Below are 24,826 nucleotides of genomic sequence, written 5' to 3' on the forward strand. Positions count from 1 at the left end.
GCTGTGGGGTTATGGGGGGCTGGGGTGGGGGGTTATGGGGCTGTGAGAGTGGTGGGTGTATGGGGACTGGGGGTTATGGGGATGTGCTGGGCTGGGGGGTTATGGGGGGTGGGGGTTATGGGGGGCTGGGGTGGGGGGTTATGGGGCTGTGAGAGTGGTGGGTGTATGGGGACTGGGAGTTATGGGGATGTGCTGGGCTGGGGGGGTTATGGGGATGTGGGGGTTATGGGGGGCTGGGGTGGGGGGTTATGGGGCTGTGAGAGTGGTGGGGTTATGGGGGACTGGGGGTTATGGGAATGTGCTGGGCTGGGGGGGATATGGGGGTTATGGGGGGCTGGGGGTGGGAGGTTTTGGGGCTGTGAGAGTGGTGGGTGTATGGGGACTGGGGGTTATGGGGATGTGCTGGGCTGGGGGGTTATGGGGATGTGGGGGTTATGGGGGCTGGGGTGGGGGGTTATGGGGCTGTGAGAGTGGTGGGTGTATGGGGACTGGGGGTTATGGGGATGTGCTGGGCTGGGGGGTTATGGGGATGTGGGGGTTATGGGGGGCTGGGGGTGAGGGGTTATGGGGCTGTGAGAGTGGTGGGGTTATGGGGGACTGGGGGTTATGGGGATGTGCTGGGCTGGGGGTGATGGGGGGCTGGGGGTTATGGGGATTGCTGGCTGGGGGGTTTAAGGGGGGGCTGGGGTTATGGGAGCTGGGGGTGAGGGGTTATGGGGCTGTGATAGTGGTGGGTGTAATGGGGGACTGGGGGTTATGGGATGTGCGGGGCTGGGGGGTGTAGGGGAGATGTGGGGGTTATGGGGGGGCTGGGGTGGGGGGTTATGGGGCTGTGAGAGTGGTGGGTGTATGGGGACTGGGGGTTATGGGGAAATGGGTGCGTGTGGGCTGGGGGGCGTGTTTGGAGATGTGGGGGTTATGGGGGCTGGGGGTGGGGGGGTTATGGGGCTGTGAGAGTGGTGGGTGTATGGGGTGAGGGGTTATGGGGATGTGCTGGCATGGGGGGGTTATGGGGATGTGGGGGTTATGGGGGGACTGGGGGTGAGGGGTTATGGGGCTGTGAGAGTGGTGGGGTTATGGGGGACTGGGGGTTATGGGGATGTGCTGGGCTGGGGGGTTATGGAGATGTGGGGGTTATGGGGGCTGGGGGTTATGGGGATGTGCTGGGCTGGGGGGTTATGGGGATGTGGGGGTTATGGGGGGCTGGGGGTGGGGGGTTATGGGGCTGTGAGAGTGGTGGGTGTATGGGGACTGGGGGTTATGGGGATGTGCTGGGCTGGGGGGTTATGGAGATGTGGGGTTATGGGGGGCTGGGGTGGGGGTTATGGGGCTGTGAGAGTGGTGGGTGTATGGGGACTGGGGGTTATGGGGATGTGCTGGGCTGGGGGGTTATGGGGAGGTGGGGGTTATGGGGGGCTGGGGTGGGGGGTTATGGGCTGTGAGAGGTGGTGGGTGTATGGGGACTGGGAGTTATGGGGATGTGCTGGCTGGGGGGGTTATGGGATGTGGGGGTTATGGGGGGCTGGGGTGGGGGTTATGGGGCTGTGAGAGTGGTGGGTTGTATGGGGACTGGGGAGTTATGGGGATGTGCTGGGCTGGGGGGGTTATGGGAGATGTGGGGGTTATGAGGGGCTGGGGTGGGGGGTTATGGGCTGTGAGAGTGGTGGGGTAATGAGGGGACTGGGGGTTATGGGATGTGCTGGCTGGGGGGGTTATGGAGATGTGGGGGTTATGGGGGGCTGGGGTGAGGGGTATGGGGCTGTGAGAGTGGTGGGGTGTATTGGGACTGGGGTTATGGGGATGTGCTGGGCTGGGGGGGTTATAGAGATGTGGGGGTTATGGGGGGCTGGGGTGGGGGGTTATGGGGCTGTGAGAGTGGTGGGTGTATGGGGGACTGGGGTTATGGGGATGTGCTGGGCTGGGGGGTTATGGAGATGTGGGGGTTATGGGGGGCAGGGGCTGGGGGGGTTACGGGGCTGTGAGAGGTGGTGGGGGTTATGGGGGGCTGGGGGTTATGGGGAATGTGCTGGGCTGGGGGGTTATGGGGATGTGGGGGTTATGGGGGGCTGGGGTGGGGGGTTATGGGGCTGTGAGAGTGGTGGGTGTATGGGGACTGGGGGTTATGGGGATGTGCTGGGCTGGGGGGTTATGGAGATGTGGGGGTTATGGGGGCTGGGGTGGGGGGTTATGGGGCTGTGAGAGTGGTGGGTGTATGGGGACTGGGGGTTATGGGGATGTGCTGGGCTGGGGGGTTATGGGGATGTGGGGGTTATGGGGGGCTGGGGGTGAGGGGTTATGGGGCTGTGAGAGTGGTGGGGTTATGGGGGACTGGGGGTTATGGGGATGTGCTGGGCTGGGGGGTTATGGGGGGCTGGGGGTTATGGGGATGTGCTGGGCTGGGGGGTTATGGGGGGCTGGGGGTTATGGGGAGCTGGGGGTGAGGGGTTATGGGGCTGTGAGAGTGGTGGGTGTATGGGGACTGGGGGTTATGGGGATGTGCTGGGCTGGGGGGTTATGGTGCTGTGGGGTTATGGGGGGCTGGGGTGGGGGGTTATGGGGCTGTGAGAGTGGTGGGTGTATGGGGACTGGGGGTTATGGGGATGTGCTGGGCTGGGGGGTTATGGGGGGTGGGGGTTATGGGGGGCTGGGGTGGGGGGTTATGGGGCTGTGAGAGTGGTGGGTGTATGGGGACTGGGGGTTATGGGGGATGTGCTGGGCTGGGGGGGTTATGGGGTTTTTGGGGGTTATGGGGGCTGGGGTGGGGGGTTATGGGGCTGTGAGAGTGGTGGGGTTAATGGGGACTGGGAGGTTATGGGATGTGCTGGGCTGGGGGGGTTATGGAGATGTGGGGTTATGGGGGGCTGGGGGTGGGGGGTTATGGGGCTGTGAGAGTGGTGGGGTTATGAGGGGACTGGGGGTTATGGGGATGTGCTGGGCATGGGGACTGGGAGTTATGGGGATGTGCTGGGCTGTGGGGGTTATGGGGGGCTGGGGTGGGGGGTTATGGGGCTGTGAGAGTGGTGGGTGTATGGGGACTGGGGGTTATGGGGATGTGCTGGGCTGGGGGGGTTATGGAGATGTGGGGGTTATGGGGGGCTGGGTGGGGGGTTATGGGGCTGTGAGAGCGGTGGGTGTATGGGGACTGGGAGTTATGGGGATGTGCTGGGCGGGGGGGTTATGGGGATGTGGGGGTTATGGGGGGCTGGGGTGGGGGGTTATGGGGCTGTGAGAGTGGTGGGTGTATTGGGACTGGGGGTTATGGGGATGTGCTGGGCTGGGGGGTTATGGAGATGTGGGGGTTATGGAGGGCTGGGGGGGTTATGGGGCTGTGAGAGTGGTGGGTGTATGGGGGACTGGGGGTTATGGGGATGTGCTGGGCTGGGGGGTTATGGAGATGTGGGGGTTATGGGGGGCTGGGGGTGAGGGGTTATGGGGCTGTGAGAGTGGTGGGTGTATGGGGACTGGGGGTTATGGGGATGTGCTGGGCTGGGGGGTTATGGAGATGTGGGGGTTATGGGGGGCTGGGGTGGGGGGTTATGGGGCTGTGAGAGTGGTGGGTGTATGGGGGGCTGGGGGTTATGGGGATGTGCTGGGCTGGGGGGGTTATGGAGATGTGGGGGTTATGGGGGGCTGGGGTGGGGGGTTATGGGGCTGTGAGAGTGGTGGGTGTATGGGGACTGGGGGTTATGGGGATGTGCTGGGCTGGGGGGTTATGGAGATGTGGGGGTTATGGGGGGCTGGGGTGGGGGGTTATGGGGAGTGGTGGGTGTATGGGGACTGGGGGTTATGGGGATGTGCTGGGCTGGGGGGTTATGGGGATGTGGGGGTTATGGGGGCTGGGGTGGGGGGTTATGGGGCTGTGAGAGTGGTGGGTGTATACGGACTGGGGGTTATGGGGATGTGCTGGGCTGGGGGGTTATGGGGATGTGGGGGTTATGGGGGGCTGGGGGTGAGGGGTTATGGGGCTGTGAGAGTGGTGGGTGTATGGGGACTGGGGGTTATGGGGATGTGCTGGGCTGGGGGGTTATGGGGGGTGGGGGTTATGGGGGGCTGGGGTGGGGGGTTATGGGGCTGTGAGAGTGGTGGGTGTATGGGGACTGGGGGTATGGGGATGTGCTGGGCTGGGGGGTTATGGAGCTGTGGGGTTATGGGGGCTGGGGTGGGGGGTTATGGGGCTGTGAGAGTGGTGGGTGTATGGGACGTGGGGGCTATGGGGATGTGCTGGGCTGGGGGGGTTATGGGATGTGGGGGTTATGGGGGGCTGGGGGGGGGGGGTTTTGGGGCCTGTGAGAGTGGTGGGTGTATGGGGACTGGGGGTTATGGGGATGTGCTGGGCTGGGGGGTTATGGGGATGTGGGGGTTATGGGGGGCTGGGGTGGGGGTTATGGGGCTGTGAGAGTGGTGGGTGTATGGGGGACTGGGGTTATGGGGATTGTGCTGGGCTGGGGGGTTATGGAGATGTGGGGGTTATGGGGGGGCTGGGGGTGGGGGGTTATGGGGCTGTGAGAGTGGTGGGTGTATGGGGACTGGGGGTTATGGGGATGTGCTGGGCTGGGGGGGTTATGGAGATGTGGGGGTTATGGGGGGGCTGGGGTGGGGGGTTATGGGGCTGTGAGAGTGGTGGGTGTATGGGGACTGGGGGGTTATGGGGATGTGCTGGGCTGGGGGGGTTATGGGGGGTGGGGGTTATGGGGGGCTGGGGGTGGGGGTTATGTGGGCTGTGAGAGTGGTGGGTGTATGGGGACTGGGGTTATGGGGATGTGCTGGGCTGGGGGGGTTATGGGGGATGTGGGGGTTTATGGGGGGCTGGGGTGTGGGGTTATGGGGCTGTGAGAGTGGTGGGTGTATGGGGACTGGGGGTTATGGGGATGTGCTGGGCTGGGGGGTTATGGAGATGTGGGGGTTATGGGGGGCTGGGGTGGGGGGTTATGGGGCTGTGAGAGTGGTGGGTGTATGGGGACTGGGGGTTATGGGGATGTGCTGGGCTGGGGGGGCTATGGAGATGTGGGGGTTATGGGGGGCTGGGGGTGGGGGGTTATGGGGCTGTGAGAGTGGTGGGTGTATGGGGGACTGGGGGTTATGGGGATGTGCTGGGCTGGGGGGTTATGGGGGGTGGGGGTTATGGGGGCTGGGGTGGGGGGTTATGGGGCTGTGAGAGTGGTGGGTGTATGTGGGGACTGGGGGTATATGGGGATGTGCTGGGCTGGGGGGGTTATGGGATGTGGTGGGTTATGGGGGCTGGGGTGAGGTGGTTATGGGGCTGTGAGGAGTGGTGGGTGTATGGGGGACTGGGGGTTATGGGATGTGCTGGGCTGGGGGGGTTATGGGATGTGGGGGTTATGGGGGGCTGGGGTGGGGGGTTATGGAGCTGTGAGAGTGGTGGGGTTATGGGGGACTGGGGGTTATGGGGATGTGCTGGGCTGGGGGGTTATGGGGATGTGGGGGTTATGGGGGCTGGGGTGGGGGGTTATGGGGCTGTGAGAGTGGTGGGTGTATGGGGACTGGGGGTTATGGGGATGTGCTGGGCTGGGGGGTTATGGAGATGTGGGGGTATGGGGGCTGGGGGTGGGGTTATGGGGCTGTGAGAGTGGTGGGTGTATGGGGACTGGGGGGTTATGGGGATGTGCTGGGCTGGGGGGTTATGGGGATGTGGGGGTTATGGGGGCTGGGGTGGGGGGTTATGGGGCTGTGAGAGTGGTGGGTGTATGGGGACTGGGGGTTATGGGATGTGCTGGGCTGGGGGGGTTATGGGATGTGGGGGTTATGGGGGGCTGGGGGTGGGGGGTTATGGGGCCTGTGAGAGTGGTGGGTGTATGGGGGACTGGGGGTTATGGGGATGTGCTGGGCTGGGGGGTTATGGAGATGTGTGGGGTTATGGGGGCTGGGTGGGGGGTTTATGGGGCTGTGAGAGTGGTGGGTGTATGGGGGACTGGGGGTTATGGGGATGTGCTGGGCTGGGGGGTTATGGGATGTGGGGGTTATGGGGGCTGGGGTGGGGTTATGGGGCTGTGAGAGTGGTGGGTGTATGGGGGACTGGGGGTTATGGGGATGTGCTGGGCTGGGGGGGTTATGGGGATGTGGGGGTTATGGGGGCTGGGGTGGGGGTTATGGGGCTGTGAGAGTGGTGGGTGTATGGGGACTGGGGGCTATGGGGATGGCTGGGCTGGGGGGTTATGGGGATGTGGGGTTATGGGGCTGGGCTGGGGGGTTATGGGGCTGTGAGAGTGGTGGGTGTATGGGGACTGGGGGTTATGGGGATGTGCTGGGCTGGGGGGGTTATGGGGATGTGGGGGTTATGGGGGGCTGGGGGGGGGGTTATGGGGCTGTGAGAGTGGTGGGTGTATGGGGACTGGGGGTTATGGGGATGTGCTGGGCTGGGGGGTTATGGGGATGTGGGGGTTATGGGGGGCTGGGCTGGGGGGTTATGGGGCTGTGAGAGTGGTGGGTGTATGGGGACTGGGGGTTATGGGGATGTGCTGGGCTGGGGGGTTATGGAGATGTGGGGGTTATGGGGGGCTGGGGTGGGGGGTTATGGGGCTGTGAGAGTGGTGGGTGTATGGGGACTGGGGGTTATGGGGATGTGCTGGGCTGGGGGGCTATGGAGATGTGGGGGTTATGGGGGCTGGGGGTGAGGGGTTATGGGGCTGTGAGAGTGGTGGGTGTATGGGGACTGGGGGTTATGGGGATGTGCTGGGCTGGGGGGATATGGGGATGTGGGGCTCTGGGGGGCTGGGGGGGGGGGGGTTATGGGGCTGTGAGAGTGGTGGGTGTATGGGGACTGGGGTTATGGGGATGTGCTGGCTGGGGGGGTTATGGAGATGTGGGGGGTTATGAGGCTGGGGGTGGGGGTGTTATGGGCTGGGAGAGTGGGGCTGGGGGGGGGGTTATGGGATGTGGGGGGCTGGGGTGAGGGGTTATGGGGCTGTGAGAGTGGGGGGTGTATGGGGACTGGGGGGGTTATGGGGATGTGGGGGTTATGGGGGGCTGGGCTGGGGGGGTTATGGGGATGTGGGGGTTATGGGGGCTGGGGTGAGGGGTTATGGGGCTGTGAGAGTGGTGGGTGTATGGGGGACTGGGGGGTTATGGGGATGTGCTGGGCTGGGGGGTTATGGAGATGTGGGGTTTATGGGGGCTGGGGGTGGGGGGTTATGGGGCTGTGAGAGTGGTGGGTGTATGGGGACTGGGGGTTATGGGGATGTGCTGGGCTGGGGGGCTATGGAGATGTGGGGGTTATGGGGGGCTGGGGGTGAGGGGTTATGGGGCTGTGAGAGTGGTGGGTGTATGGGGACTGGGGGTTATGGGGATGTGCTGGGCTGGGGGGATATGGGGATGTGGGGGCTATGGGGGGCTGGGGGTGGGGGGTTATGGGGCTGTGAGAGTGGTGGGTGTATGGGGACTGGGGGTTATGGGGATGTGCTGGGCTGGGGGGTTATGGAGATGTGGGGGTTATGGGGGGCTGGGCTGGGGGGGTTATGGGGATGTGGGGGGCTGGGGTGGGGGGTTATGGGGCTGTGAGAGTGGTGGGTGTATGGGGACTGGGGGTTATGGGGATGTGCTGGGCTGGGGGGTTATAGGGGATGTGGGGGTTATGGGGGGCTGGGGTGGGGGGTTATGGGGCTGTGAGAGTGGTGGGTGTATGGGGACTGGGGGTTATGGGGATGTGCTGGGCTGGGGGGGTTATGGAGATGTGGGGGTTATGGGGGCTGGGGTGGGGGTTTATGGGGCTGTGAGAGTGGTGGGTGTATGGGGACTGGGGGTTATGGGGATGTGCTGGGCTGGGGGGCTATGGAGATGTGCGGGTTATGGGGGGCTGGGGTGGGGGGTCATGGGGCTGTGAGAGTGGTGGGGTTATGGGGGACTGGGGGTTATGGGGATGTGCTGGGCTGGGGGGTTATGGAGATGTGGGGGTTATGGGGGGCTGGGGGTGGGGGGCTATGGGGCTGTGAGAGTGGTGGGTGTATGCGGACTGGGGGTTATGAGGGGCTGGGGGTGGGGGGTTATGGAGATGTGGGGGTTATGGGGAGCTGGGGTGGGGGGTCATGGGGCTGTGAGAGTGGTGGGTGTATGGGGGGCTGGGGGTTATGGGATGTGCTGGGCTGGGGGGCTATGGAGATGTGCGGGTTATGGGGGCTGGGGTGGGGGGTCATGGGGCTGTGAGAGTGGTGGATGTATGGGGACTGGGGGTTATGGGGATGTGCTGGGCTGGGGGGTTATGGGGATGTGGGGGTTATGGGGGGCTGGGGGTGGGGGGTTATGGGCTGTGAGAGTGGTGGGTGTATGGGGACTGGGGGTTATGGGGATGTGCTGGGCTGGGGGGGCTATGGAGATGTGCGGGTTATGGGGGGCTGGGGTGGGGGGTCATGGGACTGTGAGAGTGGTGGGTGTATGGGGACTGGGGGTTATGGGGATGTGCTGGGCTGGGGGGTTACGGGGGTGGGGGTTATGGGGGGCTGGGGGTGGGAGGTTATGGGGCTGTGAGAGTGGTGGGGTTATGAGGGGCTGGGGGTTATGGGGATGTGCTGGGCTGGGGGGGTTATGGGGATGTGGGGGTTATGGGGATGTGCTGGGCTGGGGGGCTATGGAGATGTGCGGGTTATGGGGGGCTGGGGGTGGGGGGTCATGGGGCTGTGAGAGTGGTGGGTGTATGGGGACTGGGGGGTTATGGGGATGTGCTGGGCTGGGGGGTTATGGGGATGTGGGGGTTATGGGGGGCTGGGGTGGGGGGTCATGGGGCTGTGAGAGTGGTGGGGTTATGGGGACTGGGGGTTATGGGGATGTGCTGGGCTGGGGGGGTTATGGGGATGTGGGGGTTATGGGGATGTGCTGGGCTGGGGGGCTATGGAGATGTGCGGGTTATGGGGGGCTGGGGTGGGGGGTCATGGGGCTGTGAGAGTGGTGGGGTTATGGGGACTGGGGGTTATGGGGATGTGCTGGGCTGGGGGGTTATGGGGATGTGGGGGTTATGGGGGGCTGGGCTGGGGGGTTATGGGGCTGTGAGAGTGGTGGGTGTATGGGGGGGCTGGGGGTTATGGGGATGTGCTGGGCTGGGGGGGTTATGGAGATGTGGGGGTTATGGGGGGCAGGGGGTGGGGGGTTATGGGGCTGTGAGAGTGGTGGGGTTATGGGGATGTGCTGGGCTGGGGGGTTATGGGGATGTGGGGTTATGGGGGGCTGGGGTGGGGGGTTATGGGGCTGTGAGAGTGGTGGGGTTATGAGGGACTGGGGGTTATGGGGATGTGCTGGGCTGGGGGGTTACGGGGGTGGGGGCTATGGGGGGCTGGGGTGGGGGGTTATGGGACTGTGAGAGTGGTGGGTGTATGGGGACTGAGGGTTATGGGGATGTGCTGGGCTGGGGGGGTTATGGGGGGTGGGGGTTATGGGGGGCTGGGGTGGGGGGTTATGGGGCTGTGAGAGTGGTGGGTGTATGGGGACTGGGGGTTATGGGGATGTGCTGGGCTGGGGGGGTTATGGAGATGTGGGGGTTATGGGGGGCTGGGGGTGGGGGGTTATGGGGCTGTGAGAGTGGTGGGTGTATGGGGACTGGGGGTTATGGGGATGTGCTGGGCTGGGGGGTTATGGAGATGTGGGGGTTATGAGGGGCTGGGGGTGGGGGGTTATGGGGCTGTGAGAGTGGTGGGGTTATGAGGGGCTGGGGGTTATGGGGATGTGCTGGGCTGGGGGGTTATGGAGATGTGGGGTTATGGGGGGCTGGGGGTGAGGGGTTATGGGGCTGTGAGAGTGGTGGGTGTATGGGGACTGGGGTTATGGGGATGTGCTGGGCTGGGGGGGGTTATGGAGATGTGGGGGTTATGGGGGGCTGGGGTGGGGGGTTATGGGGCTGTGAGAGTGGTGGGTGTATGGGACTGGGGGTTATGGGGATGTGCTGGGCTGGGGGGGTTATGGAGATGTGGGGGTTATGAGGGGCTGGGGGTGGGGGGTTATGGGGCTGTGAGAGTGGTGGGTGTATGGGGACTGGGGGTTATGGGGATGTGGGGTGGTGGGGGGTTATGGGGATGTGGGGGTTATGAGGGGCTGGGGTGAGGGGTTATGGGGCTGTGAGAGTGGTGGGTGTATGGGGACTGGGGGTTATGGGGATGTGGGGTGGTGGGGGGTTATGGGGATGTGGGGGGCTGGGGTGGGGGTTATGGGGCTGTGAGAGTGGTGGGTGTATGGGGGACTGGGGGTTATGGGGATGTGCTGGGCTGGGGGGTTATGGAGATGTGGGGGTTATGGGGGGCTGGGGGTGGGGGGCTATGGGGCTGTGAGAGTGGTGGGTGTATGGGGACTGGGGGTTATGGGGATGTGCTGGGCTGGGTGTATTATAGAGATGTGGGGGTTATGAGGGGCTGGGGGTGGGGGGTTATGGAGATGTGGGGGTTATGGGGGGCTGGGGTGGGGGGTTATGGGGCTGTGAGAGTGGTGGGGTTATGGGGGGCTGGGCTGGGAGTTATGGGGATGTGCTGGGCTGGGGGGGTTATGGAGATGTGGGGGTTATGGGGGGCTGGGGGTGGGGGGTTATGGGCTGTGAGAGTGGTGGGTGTATGGGGACTGGGGGTTATGGGGATGTGCTGGGCTGGGGGGGTTATGGAGATGTGGGGGTTATGGGGGGCTGGGGTGGGGGGTTATGGGGCTGTGAGAGTGGTGGGGTTATGGGGGACTGGGGGTTATGGGGATGTGCTGGGCTGGGGGGTTATGGGGATGTGGGGGTTATGGGGGGCTGGGGTGGGGGGTTATGGGGCTGTGAGAGTGGTGGGGTTATGGGGGACTGGGGGTTATGGGGATGTGCTGGGCTGGGGGGTTATGGGGATGTGGGGGTTATGGGGGGCTGGGGTGGGGGGTTATGGAGCTGTGAGAGTGGTGGGGTTATGGGGACTGGGGGTTATGGGGATGTGCTGGGCTGGGGGGTTATGGAGATGTGAGGGTTATGGGGGGCTGGGAGTGGGGGGTTATGGGGCTGTGAGAGTGGTGGGTGTATGGGGACTGGGGGTTATGGGGATGTGCTGGGCTGGGGGGTTATGGAGATGTGGGGGTTATGGGGGGCTGGGCTGGGGGGTTATGGGGCTGTGAGAGTGGTGGGTGTATGGGGACTGGGGGTTATGGGGATGTGCTGGGCTGGGGGGTTATGGAGATGTGGGGGTTATGGGGGGCTGGGGGTGAGGGGCTATGGGGCTGTGAGAGTGGTGGGTGTATGGTGACTGGGGGTTATGGGGATGTGCTGGGCTGGGGGTTTATGGGGATGTGGGAGTTATGGGGGGCTGGGGTGGGGGGTTATGGGGATGTCGGGGTTATGGGGGGCTGGGGTGGGGGTTATGGGGCTGTGAGAGTGGTGGGGTTATGAGGGGCTGGGGGTTATGGGGATGTTCTGGGCTGGGGGGGTTATGGAGATGTGGGGGTTATGGGGGGCTGGGCTGGGGGGGTTATGGGGTATGGGGGGCTGGGGTGGGGGGGTATGGGGCTGTGAGAGTGGTGGGGTTATGAGGGACTGGGGGTTATGGGGATGTGCTGGGCTGGGGGGGTTATGGAGATGTGGGGGTTATGGGGGGCTGGGCTGGGGGTGGGGGGTTATGGGGCTGTGAGAGTGGTGGGTGTATGGGGACTGGGGGTTATGGGGATGTGCTGGGCTGGGGGGTTATGGGGATGTGGGGTTATGGGGGGCTGGGGTGGGGGGTTATGGGGATGTGGGGTGGTGGGGGGTTATGGGGATGTGGGGGGCTGGGGTGGGGGGTTATGGGGCTGTGAGAGTGGTGGGTGTATGGGGACTGGGGGTTATGGGGATGTGCTGGGCTGGGGGGTTACGGGGGGCTGGGCTGGGGGGGGCTGTGGGGATATGGGGGGCTGGGCTGGGGGGTTATGGGGCTGTGAGAGTGGTGGGTGTATGGGGACTGGGGGTTATGGGGATGTGCTGGGCTGGGGGGTTATGGGGATGTGGGGTTATGGGGATGTGGGGTGGTGGGGGGTTATGGGGATGTGGGGGGCTGGGGGGGGTTATGGGGATGTCGGGGTTATGGGGGCTGGGGTGGGGGTTATGGGGCTGTGAGAGTGGTGGGGTTATGAGGGGCTGGGGGTTATGGGGATGTGCTGGGCTGCGGGGGTTATGGAGATGTGGGGGTTATGGGGGGCTGGGCTGGGGGGTTATGGGGTATGGGGGGTGGGGTGGGGGGCTATGGGGCTGTGAGAGTGGTGGGGTTATGAGGGACTGGGGGTTATGGGGATGTGCTGGGCTGGGGGGGTTATGGAGATGTGGGGGTTATGGGGGGCTGGGCTGGGGGGGTTGTGGGGGTTATGGGGGGCTGGGCTGGGGGGTTATGGGGCTGTGAGAGTGGTGGGTGTATGGAGGACTGGGGGTTATGGGGATGTGCTGGGCTGGGGGGTTATGGAGATGTGGGGGTTATGGGGGGCTGGGGTGAGGGGTTATGGGGCTGTGAGAGTGGTGGGGTTATGGGGGGCTGGGGGTTATGGGGATGTGCTGGGCTGGGGGGTTATGGAGATGTGGGGGTTATGGGGGGCAGGGGGTGGGGGGTTATGGGGCTATGAGAGTGGTGGGTGTATGGGGGACTGGGGGTTATGGGGATGTGCTGGGCTGGGGGGTTATGGAGATGTGGGGGTTATGGGGGGCTGGGGGTGGGGGGTTATGGGGCTGTGAGAGTGGTGGGGTTATGAGGGACTGGGGGTTATGGGGATGTGCTGGGCTGGGGGGGGTTATGGAGATGTGGGGGTTATGGGGGGCTGGGCTGGGGGGGTTATGGGGATGTGGGGGACTGGGGGTGGGGGGTTATGGGGCTGTGAGAGTGGTGGGTGTATGGGGACTGGGGGTTATGGGGATGTGCTGGGCTGGGGGGGTTATGGAGATGTGGGGGTTATGGGGGGCTGGGCTGGGGGGGTTATGGGGATGTGGGGGGCTGGGGGTGGGGGGTTATGGGCCTGTGAGAGTGGTGGGTGTATGGGGACTGGGGGTTATGGGGATGTGCTGGGCTGGGGGGGTTATGGAGATGTGGGGGTTATGGGGGGCTGGGCTGGGGGGGTTATGGGGATGTGGGGGGCTGGGGGTGGGGGGTTATGGGCCTGTGAGAGTGGTGGGTGTATGGGGACTGGGGGTTATGGAGATGTGCTGGGCGGGGGGGATTATAGAGATGGGGTTATGAGGAGCTGGGGGTGGGGGAGTTATGGGAGGCTGGGGGGTTATGGGGCTGTGGGGTTATGGGGGACTGGGGGTGGCGGGTTATGGGGCTGTGAGAGTGGTGGGGTTATGGGGGACTGGGGGTTATGGGGATGTGCTGGGCTTGGGGGTTATGAGGGGCTGGGGGTTATGGGGGGCTGGGCTGGGGGTTATGGGGGGCTGTGAGAGTGGTGGGGTTATGGGGGACTGGGGGTTATGGGGATGTGCTGGGCTTGGGGGTTATGAGTGGCTGGGCTGGGGTGTTATGGGGGGCTGGGGGGTTATGGGGCTGTGAGTGGTGGGTGTATGGGGACTGGGGGTTATGGGGATGTGCTGGGCTGGGGGGGTTATGGAGATGTGGGGGTTATGGGGGGCTGGGGGTGGGGGGTTATGGGGCTGTGAGAGTGGTGGGGTTATGAGGGACTGGGGGTTATGGGGATGTGCTGGGCTGGGGGGGTTATGGAGATGTGGGGGTTATGGGGGGCTGGGCTGGGGGGGCTATGGAGTTATGGGGGGCTGGGGGTGGGAGGTTATGGGGCTGTGAGAGTGGTGGGTGTATGGGGACTGGGAGTTATGGGGATGTGCTGGGCGGGGGGGATTATAGAGATGGGGTTATGAGGGGCTGGGGGTGGGGGAGTTATGGGAAGCTGGGGGGTTATGGGGCTGTGGGGTTATGGGGGACTGGGAGTTATGGGGATGTGCTGGGCTGGGGGGGTTATGGAGATGTGGGGGTTATGGGGGGCTGGGGTGTGGGGGTTATTGGAGACTGGGGGTGGGGGGTTATGGGGGGCTGTGAGAGTGGTGGGGTTATGAGGGGCTGGGGTTATGAGGATGTGCTGGGCTTTGGGGTTATGGGGGGCTGGGCTGGGGGGGCTATGGGGATATGGGGGGCTGGGGGTGGGGGAGTTATGGGAGGCTGGTGGGTTATGGGTGTGTAAGAGTGGGGGGTTATGGGGATGTGGGGGGCTGGAGGAGCTGGTGGGTTATGCGGATGTGGGGGGCTGGAGGAGCTGGTGGGTTATGCGGATGTGGGGGGCTGGAGGAGCTGGTGGGTTATGCGGATGTGGGGGGCTGGAGGAGCTGGTGGGTGATGGGGATGTGGGGGGCTGGAGGAGCTGGTGGGTGATGGGGATGGGATGTGGGGGGCTGGAGGAGCTGGGAGGTTATGAGGGTGTGTGGGGGTGTTACGGTGTGTGAGGGTTAGGGGAGAAGGAGCTTATGGGGGCTGGGGGAGCGTGGGATTGTGGGGGCTGGAGGATCCGTGGGTTATGGGGCAGTGGGGGGCTGGAGGATCCGTGGGTTATGGGGCAGTGGGGGGCTGGAGGATCAGTGGATTATGGGGCAGTGGGGGGCTGGAGGATCAGTGGGTTATGGGGCAGTGGGGGGCTGGAGGATCAGTGGATTATGGGATTGTGGGGGCTGGAGGATCCGTGGGTTATGGGATTGTGGGGGCTGGAGGATCCGTGGGTTATGGGGCAGTGGGGGGCTGGAGGATCCGTGGGTTATGGGGCAGTGGGGAGCTGGAGGATCCGTGGGTTATGGGATTGTGGGGGCTGGAGGATCAGTGGGTTATGGGGCAGTGGGGGGCTGAAGGATCAGTGGGTTATGGGATTGTGGGGGCTGGAGGATCAGTGGGTTATGGGGCAGTGGGGGGCTGGAGGATGAGTGGGTTATGGGGCAGTGGGGGGCTGGAGGATGAGTGGGTTATGGGGCAGTGGGGGGCTGGAGGATCCGTGGGTTATGGGGCAGTGGGGGGCTGGAGGATCCGTGGGTTATGGGATTGTGGGGGCTGGAGGATGAGTGGGTTATGGGGCAGTGGGGGCTGGAGGATGAGTGGGTTATGGGGCAGTGGGGGCTGGAGGATGAGTGGGTTATGGGGCAGTGGGGGCTGGAGGATCCGTGGGTTATGGGGCAGTGGGGGGCTGGAGGATGAGTGGGTTATGGGGCAGTGGGGGGCTGGAGGATGAGTGGGTTATGGGGCAGTGGGGGCTGGAGGATCCGTGGGTTATGGGGCAGTGGGGGGCTGGAGGATCCGTGGGTTATGGGATTGTGGGGGCTGGAGGATGAGTGGGTTATGGGGCAGTGGGGGCTGGAGGATGAGTGGGTTATGGGGCAGTGGGGGCTGGAGGATGAGTGGGTTATGGGGCAGTGGGGGCTGGAGGATGAGTGGGTTATGGGGCAGTGTGGGCTGGAGGATCCGTGGGTTATGGGGCAGTGGGGGGCTGGAGGATGAGTGGGTTATGGGGCAGTGGGGGCTGGAGGATGAGTGGGTTATGGGGCAGTGGGGGCTGGAGGATCCGTGGGTTATGGGGCAGTGGGGGGCTGGAGGATCAGTGGGTTATGGGGCAGTGGGGGGCTGGAGGATCAGTGGGTTATGGGGCAGTGGGGGGCTGGAGGATCCGTGGGTTATGGGGCAGTGGGGGCTGGAGGATCCATGGGTTATGGGGCAGTGGGGGGCTGGAGGATGAGTGGGTTATGGGGCAGTGGGGGGCTGGAGGATGAGTGGGTTATGGGGCAGTGAGGGCTGGAGGATGAGTGGGTTATGGGGCAGTGAGGGCTGGAGGATCCGTGGGTTATGGGGCAGTGGGGGGCTGGAGGATGAGTGGGTTATGGGGCAGTGGGGGGCTGGAGGATGAGTGGGTTATGGGGCAGTGGGGGCTGGAGGATCCGTGGGTTATGGGGCAGTGGGGGCTGGAGGATCCGTGGGTTATGGGGCAGTGGGGGCTGGAGGATCCGTGGGTTATGGGGCAGTGGGGGCTGGAGGATCCGTGGGTTATGGGGCAGTGGGGGGCTGGAGGATGAGTGGGTTATGGGGCAGTGGGGGGCTGTCACAGGGTCCCCGGGCGACGCTCTGGCACTGCTTCCTACGCAGCCGGGCAGGACTTGGGGGAGCCTCGTCTCGGAGCAGACTGTCTGCAGGGCAGGGAGCTACTCCAGCTTCCCCCTCCCTGGGCCTGGCATGGGGGCTGTTGGCTAGGGTGGGATGTGTGGGGTGCAGGTGGGCTGAGTGGGAGTGCTTGGGGGAGGGGGTGCTCTGGGAGTTGGGGGGTGACAGTTGAGCCCTGGGGAACCCCACAGAGTAAGCAAGAGAACTAACTAGTGACTGGGCTGTTCATGGGGAAACACTGAGACCACTTGCAGCTGGACAGGGCCCCCAGGCGTGGGGCCATTGCTTGGCTTCTCCTGGGGTGGTTGGAGTGCCCCTCGTCTGGCTGGGGGGCAGCCCCTTGGCCCCACTGGGGGGTGGGCTGCTTTCTAGTGACTCAGATACATCCGCCCCGACCCCCATCCATGCCCAGCTCTTCCTAGGATGTTGCTTGACGTACCAGGTGGCTCAGTTGTTTACTCCGTGGGGTCCAGACCCTGTTCTCGCCTTTGGGGGTCTCTTCCCCCCGCACTCCCGTGCCTCAGTTTCCCCTCCTGCCCTCGGTCTGTTCAGAGGGTACTTCCCCGGGCAGGCCCTGTATAGCCAGCACAATGGGGCCCTGATCTCAGCAGGGATCTCCAAGCACTGCCCTAGTACCCATAACTAGGGTGGCACCCTTCAGAGTATGTCAGCCAAGCTCCCGCCCCCCTCTGTTTCAGGGGCTCCCTGCAGCTCTCCCCATAAGTATCTCCATTCTCCACACCATGCCAGGGGCTGGGTACCCCTTCCCCCCAGGCCGGGACCCTGTCTTTCCTCCCCCACCCGTGGCTTTCAGGAAGAGCAGGGGGGCGTTGTTCACGGCAGGGTGAGTTAAGCAGAAACCGAGACCCGTTTCCAGCTGTTTCATCAATCCAGTTCAATGATTCTAATTAGCCAGAGGGAAGTTAACCTTTCTGATAGTCGTCAATGCAAATTTTTTGGGGAAAATCTGAAGCAGGAGCCGGCAGCATTTCAGAAGGGGCGTGCTGAGGTTTCCTTCATTTACCTTGATTTAAGGTTTCGCGTGCCAGTAATATATTTTAACATTTTTAGAAGGTCTCTTTCTAGAAGTCTATAATCTAGAACGAAACTATTGTATGTAAAGCAAATAAGGTTTTTTAAAAGGTTTAAGACGCGATTTGCTTTGCTAGCAAAACACCAACGGGCCGCGCGTTGTGCAAAATGAAAACCTTTGCGCTTCTGTGCGGAGGGCTGCTGACGGTTATGCAGGCGAGATGTTTTCCACTATAAGCGAAGGAGTGAGTTGAATCCGAATGTTTATCGGCGGCGCCCTGTTTCCGTTCGCTTATAGCTAGTCTTGGCCAGGTCAGACTTTTATGGGTGAATGTCGATTTCACGGCACGCAGCAAACCGCTGAGAAATACTTCCACGCGTAATAATCCAAACGGACAGGCAAAGTAGGGAAAAAGGCTGTTTGAAAACTCATTAATTTGACGTAAGGGTCTTCACTTTGTCTGCATCACGTAACTGTGCAAAGCTTTCGCTTTTCCAAGCTGTCTAGTCGTGAAATAATTGTTTGCCAATTTCCCATGACTGTGAAAATTGAAAATGAAAAAAATTGGGGGGAAAATGCTTAAAACCATCATTTTGCACAGCTGGGATTTAAATATGCAAACACTGGTGGCGGGGGGGAAGTGCTTCAAAATAAATATAGATATTATCCATTGAAATTACAAAAAAGAACAAATCAGCTTCTTTCAGGCCTACTTATAACTTGGGCAAACTTTTAACTGTTTGCCCTGAAATTGTCCAGTCCGGGTCTTTGCCTCGGGCTGACTTTTTTGGCAGAAAATTTCAGCCAAAATGGCTCGGCCGTTTCTGAGAATGAAGATAGGAAAAAATATGGTGCTTTCCCCGTGTTAAATTCTTAGGACTTTCTTTGAGACCCTCCGTCGCCCCCCAGCGCTGGAGCAGGGACTTGAAATCTGGCCCTGGTGTCAGGGACGCGGCTTTTGCTGTCCCTGGGGGGCTGGATTCTGCCCTTGTCTGTGTCCCAGAGTTCCCAGGAGACGTTGGCCAAGTCTCTTCCACCACAAGCTTTCCAGGTGGCCACTCGATGAGTCTTCCTTTCTGGGTGCCCAAAATGAGCCCGCGGGGTCTGATTTGCAGCCGGCCACGCGCTTGCAGCTGGAGTCACCGGGAGCTGTGCTGCGAACACGCCAGGCGCCGTGTGACACAACGTGTTGCTGCGTCGGCGCCTCCGTTCTCCCTCTGTAAAGTGGGAAAGCCGGCTTGGGGATGGGGCAGATAAGACAGGCGGGGGCTGTAAATCCAGACCATCTCATAGCCTGTTCTCCGGGGACGAGCTATGTCACTCCAATGCCTGCCAAACAGCGGGGAGGAAAGACCTCTGTGGTAAAATTCCCCGTCAGAGTTGGGTGATCACCAGTCCGCGTCTCTGGTCCTCCACGGAGACCTCCACAGGACCAGGCCTGTGGGGTGGGGACAGGGGAAGCGGAATAACCTTATTTTGGGGAGGAAATCGACTTTCCAGCCTTTGTTATAAAGGAGGGTTAATGTTCTTTCCCTCCCCAAATCGGTCCCCCGGGAGCAATTGTGTCTGTGCGTCAGGTCCCCTGGGGCATGCCAGCGTGGCCGTCTGCTTCCAGTGGGGTCCCACAGGGATCGGGGCTGGGCCCGACGCTCTTTAACATCTTCCTCGATGGCCTGGGAGAAAACAGCAAATCGTCCCCACCAGAGCTTGACAGCTGGGGACGTGGTGAATAACGACCAGGTCGGGTCACTCTGGATCGCGTGGTGCCCTGGGTGCATGCGGGTAGTGGGCTGGCCCTGACTCCCCGGGTGACCCTGAACTGCTCTGGGGGGGTCCTTGTGCCCCCAGGGGATCCTCCTGATCCAGGGCCCTCGGGCGATCGGGGTCTCCCTGGGCAGGCAGCCTGGGGCGGGGACTGGTGCTGATGCTGTGTCCTCTTCTCCCCACAGAATGGCCTACAAGGAGAACGTGACCCCTGGTGCCGGCCCCAGCCTGGCCAAGGTGAGCCGAGCTCGCGGGCCTGTGGTGGGAGGGATTCTGTTGTGCCGAGCGCTGCACAAAACCTTCTTTCCCCCCCCCACCTGAGATCGGAGCCCCCCACCCAGGCACTGCACAAATTCCTCCCCTCCTCCACCTGAGATCAGAGCCCCTCACCCATGCACTGCACAAAACCTTCTCCCCCTCCACCCCCACCTGAGATCGGAGCCCCCCCACCCAGGCACTGCACAAAATCCTCCCCCCCACACCTGAGATCAGAGCCCCCCCACCCAGGCCTTGCACAAAATCCTCCCCCCCTCCACCTGAGATCAGAGCCCCCCACCCACGCACTGCACAAAATCCTCCCCCCCTCCACCTGAGATCAGAGCCCCCCACCCACGCACTGCACAAAACCTTCTCCCCCTCCACCCCCGCCTGAGATCGGAGCCCCCTACCCAGGCACTGCACAAAATCCTCCCCCCACACCTGAGATCAGAGCCCCCCACCCAGGCCTTGCACAAAACCCTCTCCCCCTCCCCCCCCACCTGAGATCGGAGCCCCCCCACCCAGGCACTGCACAAAATCCTCCCTCCCTCCACCTGAGATCAGAGCCCCCCACCCACGCACTGCACAAAACCTTCTCCCCCTCCCCCCCCGCCTGAGATCGGAGCCCCCTACCCAGGCACTGCACAAAATCCTCCCCCCCACCTGAGATCAGAGCCCCCCACCCACGCACTGCACAAAACCTTCTCCCCCTCCACCCCCGCCTGAGATCGGAGCCCCCTACCCAGGCACTGCACAAAATCCTCCCACTGCACCCGAGATTGGAGCCCCCCACTTGGACGCTGCACAAAACCCTCCTCCCCTGGCTGAAATCGGAGCTCCCCACCCAGGCACTGCACAAAACCCTCTCCCCCCACCCGAGATCGGAGCCCCCCACCCAGGTGCTGCACAAAACCCTCTCCCGTCACCCGGGTGCCGCATGGGGTCCTCGCTCCCCCCCGAGATCAGGGCACCACACGGACTCCCCTGCCCCATGCCAGGTGCTGAGGCAGAGTGAAAGCCCCCGCTCAGTGCCTACCTACGGAACGGGAGTGGTAGCAGCGTGATAAATACGGCCGTGGACGGGGCACTGATTCCGAGCGACGTAGTGAACTGGGAGAAAACCGGCCTTGGGCTGAGAGACACCAGCAGCTTGGTCTGTTTCACTTACCAAGCAGAAGGTGAAGGGGTGAACTCTGTAAATATCTGCCCGGGGAACCAGTATTTCCCAATGGGGATTCGCCATCGCTGATAATTTCCCACTCGAGATGGGCTGGTTTTCTATCGGTTCTGTTCTAGGGTTTCTTTTGAGGCCAGGTCCTGGAGAGGCCCTGTCCGGCCTCCGGCGCCTGCCTGTAACCCTCGGCTGTTCTCTCTCTCTCCTCCCCTGCAGTATGGGGTGCTGAGCGGGCCAGGCCCCCAGCGAGTCCCCCGGAAGGATCCCTACATGCCCAGCGGCACCCCCTCCGAGTCGCTGCTGGCACAGAGGGCCATGGCCAGCGCCAATAAGATTATCCTGAAGTCCTCCAGCATCCAGAAGCCAGGTAGGGAGGGGCAGGTTGGGGGCTAGGGGTACACTCGGGGGAGGATCTGTGGTCCCCCCCCAACAGATCTGCTCAGCCTCAGCCGAGTGTTAATTCAGGGCAGTTTCGAGGCCTATATTAGACAGGAAGGCAGAGCGGGTGATCTCGGGGTCCCATCTGGCCTTGGAATCTATGGGTCTAGGAGCTAAGAATGGGGGAGAAACACGAAGTGGGGATTTCCGACATCCCAGTAGGACCCATTCGATCAGCCAGCCCGACCTCCGGGCTCGCCCAGGCCAGAGACGGTGGATGGGGCATCGCTCACAGTCTGACGGGACGTCCTCTGGCTCAGCCGGGAGCTGAGGGCTGCCCGCCGGGACCCGTCGTTGGGGAGGGTGGGCCTGGTGCACCGGGGTATGCTAGGATGTGACTCTCGCTCCCTCTCCGCAGTCGTCCCGGGCAGGGTGCCCGCCGAATCCAGCTCCGGTGCCCAGGCGGCTCAACCCACCCCCCAGTGAGTGTCTCTGCAGGGAAGGTGGGTTGGGCCGGGCTGGCACTTTCCCTTAGAGGACTCCTCTGGCTCCTGCGTGGGGGGAAGAGGAGGGGAGAGCGCTCACTTTGGGGCTGCGTGTCCTGGCTGACATCGCCCTCACCCTGATCCAGGTGGTTCCCTGGCGATCTGCTGTCTGGGCTGGGGAGATCTGGGGCAGGGGAGGGGATTTGGGGCAGCTGGGGGAGCGCTGTGGGCGGGGGCTAGCAGAGGGAGGGGAGATCTAGGGCAGCTGGGCCTCAGGGAAGGGCTGCTGGAGGGGGGGAGAGTTTCTAGGGTAGCCAGGCCCTGGGGTGGAGAGAGGGGTTTCCAGGGTGGCCGGGCTCCAGTGCGGGGTGTGGGACGGGGAGGATCTGGGATAGCTGGGGCAGGGCTACCCAGAGAGGAGTGGGATGTGGGGAGGCTGGGCTCCAATGGAGGGATCTGGGGCGGCTGGGCAGTCCAGGGGGAGGGCTGCCTGGGAGGAAGGGGGGATCTGGGGCACCTGGGCCCTGTGGGGGGGAGGGGGGATCTGGGACGGTCAGATCCCGGGGGGAGGGCTGCCTGGGGGGGTAGGTTCTGGGGCGGTCAGGTCCCGGGTGGGTGGGGGGAAGGGCTGCTTGAGAGGGGATCTGGGGTGGCCAGGCCCTGTGGGGGAATGGCTGCCTGGGGGTGGGGGTCGGGATGTGGGGCAGCCAGGTCCCAGGCGGAGAGCTGCGTGGGAGCAGGGTCCCTGTGCAGGAGGAGGGATCTGGAGGAGTGCAGATCCCCTGCTGTCCCTTGGCATCCTGTTCTGCACCCCCCGACTCTAACCCCCCCATTCCCCCCCAGGCGAGTGTTTACCATCAATGACTTCGAGATCGGGCGCCCGCTGGGGAAGGGGAAATTCGGGAACGTGTACCTGGCCCGGGAGCGGGCGTCCCGGTTCATCGTGGCGCTCAAGGTGCTCTTCAAGTCGCAGATGGAGAAGGAGGGCGTGGAGCACCAGCTGCGGCGGGAGATCGAGATCCAGTCCCATCTCCAGTGGGTGGGGCTGGGTGCGGGCGGGGCAGACTCAGGGGGCGCCGGGTGGGGCAGGGTCCTGGCTGGGGGGTCGACCCTGGGAAGGGATTGGCAGGGGGCTCCCGAAGCCTGGCCTGCAGATAAGGGACCCAGGAGATCGGGAAGCAGAGAGGAGGTGGAAGCCCCTTGGAGTGGGGGTGTTCTGGGCGCAGCCCTGAAGCTGTGGATTGGACCAGGCTTGGGGAGGCATCCTGCCCTGGGAGGGGCCAGCTGGGGCACCCCCATGACACCCCCTCAGTAACCAATGTCCCAGGCTGTGCATGTGGGGGTCTCTGGTGGGGGGATCTGGGGCAGGGAAGAGTGCTGCCCCCGTATTGGGAGGGGAGACACCCCCCCCAGCTGCCCTGCCCCTTGGTGATCTGACTCTGACTCCGGCCCTCCCTGAGCAGCCTCGTAGAGAGTGGGGTGGGGGGGCTCCCTAGAGGGTACTGTGCCATGGGCGGGGGGCACTTTCTCCGTGCTCAGACCCGGCTCTCACTGCCCCCCGCCTTTGGCCCGCAGACACCCCAACATCCTGCGCCTCTACAACTATTTCCACGACAAGAAGCGGGTCTACCTGATCCTGGAGTACGCGCCCCGCGGCGAGCTCTACAAGGAGCTGCAGAAATGCCGACAGTTCGACGAGCAGAAGACCGCCACGGTGAGCGTGCGGGGGCCCGCCGGGTGCAGCGCCCCCCATGCCGGGGGCAAGGGCAGATGGGGGCTACAGGCCCCTGTTAGATACAGGCCTGGCACGGGCCATCTCCACCTTGGCTGTGAGGGTGGCGTGGTCTATGTGGAGAGCACTGGCTGGGAGTCAGGACGCCTGGGTTCTCTGCTAGGTTCTGAGTGGGGCGTGCGGCCTAATGGTTAGAGCGGGGGGGGCTGGGAGCTAGGAGTCATAGAATCTCAGGGTTGGAGAGATCTAGTCCAACCCCCTGCTCAAAGCAGGACCAATTCCCAACTAAATCATCCCAGCCAGGGCTTTGTCAAGCCTGACCTTAGAAACCTCTAAGGAAGGAGATTCTACCACCTCCCTATGGAACCCATTCCAGTGCTTCACCACCCTCCTAGGGAAATAGTGTTTCCTAATATCCAACCTAGACCTCCCCCCCTGCAACATGAGACCATCGCTTCTTGTTCTGTCATCTGCCACCACTGAGAACAGTCTAGATCCATCCTCTTTGGACCCCCTTTCAGGTAGTTGAAAGCAGCTATCAAATCCCCCCTCACTCTTCTCTTCTGCAGACTGAACAACCCCAGTTCCCTCAGCCGCTCCTCATAAGTCATGTGCTCCAGCCCCCTGATCATTTTTGTTGCCCTCCGCTGGACTCTTTCCAATTTTTCCACATCTCTCCTGTAGTGTGGGGCCCGAAACTGGACACAGGACTCCAGATGAGGCCTCACCAATGTCAAATAGAGGGGAATGATCACGTCCCTCGATCTGCTGGCAATGCCCCTACTTATACAGCCCAAAATGCCATTAGCCTTTTTGGCAACAAGGTCACACTGTTGACTCATATCCAGCTTCTCGTCCACTTTAACCCCAGGTCCTTTTCTGCAGAACTGCTGCCCAGCCATTCAGTCCCTAGTCTGTAGCAGTGAATGGGATTCTTCTATCCTAAGTGCAGGACTCTGCACTTGTCCTTGTTGAACCTCATCAGGTTTCTTTTGCCCCAGTTCTCTAATTTGTCTAGGTCCCTCTATATCCTATCCCTACCCTCCAGCATATCTACCACTCCTCCCAGTTTAGTGTCTTCTGCAAACTTGCTGAGAGTGCAATCCACACCATCCTCCAGATCATTAATGAAGATACTGAACAAAACCGGCCCCAGGACTGACCCTTGGGGCACTCCGCTTGAAACCGGCAGCCAACTAGACATGGGTCCATCAATCACTAGCCATTGAGCCCGACGATCTAGCCAGCTTTCTATCCACCTTATAGTCCATTCATCCAGCCCATACTTCTTTGACTTGCTGGCAAGATACTGTGGGAGACCGTATCAAAAGCTTTGCTAAAGTCAAGGTATATCACATCCACTGCTTTCCCCTCATCCCCAGAGCCAGTTATCTCCTCATAGAAGGCAATTAAGTTAGTCAGGTATGACTTGCCCTTGGTGATTCCATGCTGACTGTTCCTGATCACTTTCCTCTCCTCTAAGAGCTTCAGAATGGATTCCTTGAGGACCTGCTCCATGATTTTTCCAGGGACTGAGGTGAGGCTGACTGGCCTGTATTTCCCCGGATCCTCCTCCTCCTCTTTTTTAACGATGGGCACTACATTAGCCTTTTTCCAGTCATCCGGGACCTCCCTCGTTCGCCATGAGTTTTCAAAGATAATGGCCAATGGCTCTGCAATCACATCCACCAACTCCTTTAGCACCCTCAGATGCAGCGCATCCGGCCCCATGGACATGTGCTCGTCTCCAGTTTTTCTAAATGGTCCTGAACCCCTTCTTTCTCCACAGGGGGCTGGTCACCTTCTCCCCACACTGTGCTGCCCAATGCAGCAGTCTGGGAGCTGACCTTGTTCGTGAAGACAGAGGCAAAGAAAGCATTGAGTACATTAGCTTTTTCCACATCCTCTGTCCACTAAGTTACCTCCCTCATTCAGTAAGGGCCTCACACTTTCCTTGAC

The 24,826-nt window shown here is 62.3% G+C and overlaps 1 protein-coding gene across 3 annotated transcripts in view; it reads left to right on the top strand.

Moving 5' to 3' along the window:
- The window catches only part of AURKB (aurora kinase B), a 52,900-nt gene that overhangs the window by 24,866 nt on the left and 3,208 nt on the right, over positions 1 to 24,826 (top strand). Inside the window, exons 1-6 of one of the 3 annotated variants that reach the window (XM_050933159.1) lie at positions 17,326 to 17,479; positions 19,026 to 19,077; positions 20,489 to 20,639; positions 21,069 to 21,132; positions 21,979 to 22,170; positions 22,711 to 22,849. In XM_050933159.1, coding sequence (XP_050789116.1) covers positions 19,027 to 19,077; positions 20,489 to 20,639; positions 21,069 to 21,132; positions 21,979 to 22,170; positions 22,711 to 22,849 — 597 coding nt within the window. In that variant the 5' untranslated portion in view covers positions 17,326 to 17,479; position 19,026. Of the gene's footprint in view, positions 1 to 17,325; positions 17,480 to 18,685; positions 18,817 to 19,025; positions 19,078 to 20,488; positions 20,640 to 21,068; positions 21,133 to 21,978; positions 22,171 to 22,710; positions 22,850 to 24,826 lie in introns of those variants that run through there. The other 2 variants (XM_050933158.1, XM_050933157.1) reach the window with 2 other exon arrangements.

This window comes from Gopherus flavomarginatus, chromosome 23, assembly GCF_025201925.1.
Source record: "Gopherus flavomarginatus isolate rGopFla2 chromosome 23, rGopFla2.mat.asm, whole genome shotgun sequence".
Taxonomy (NCBI): domain Eukaryota; kingdom Metazoa; phylum Chordata; order Testudines; family Testudinidae; genus Gopherus; species Gopherus flavomarginatus.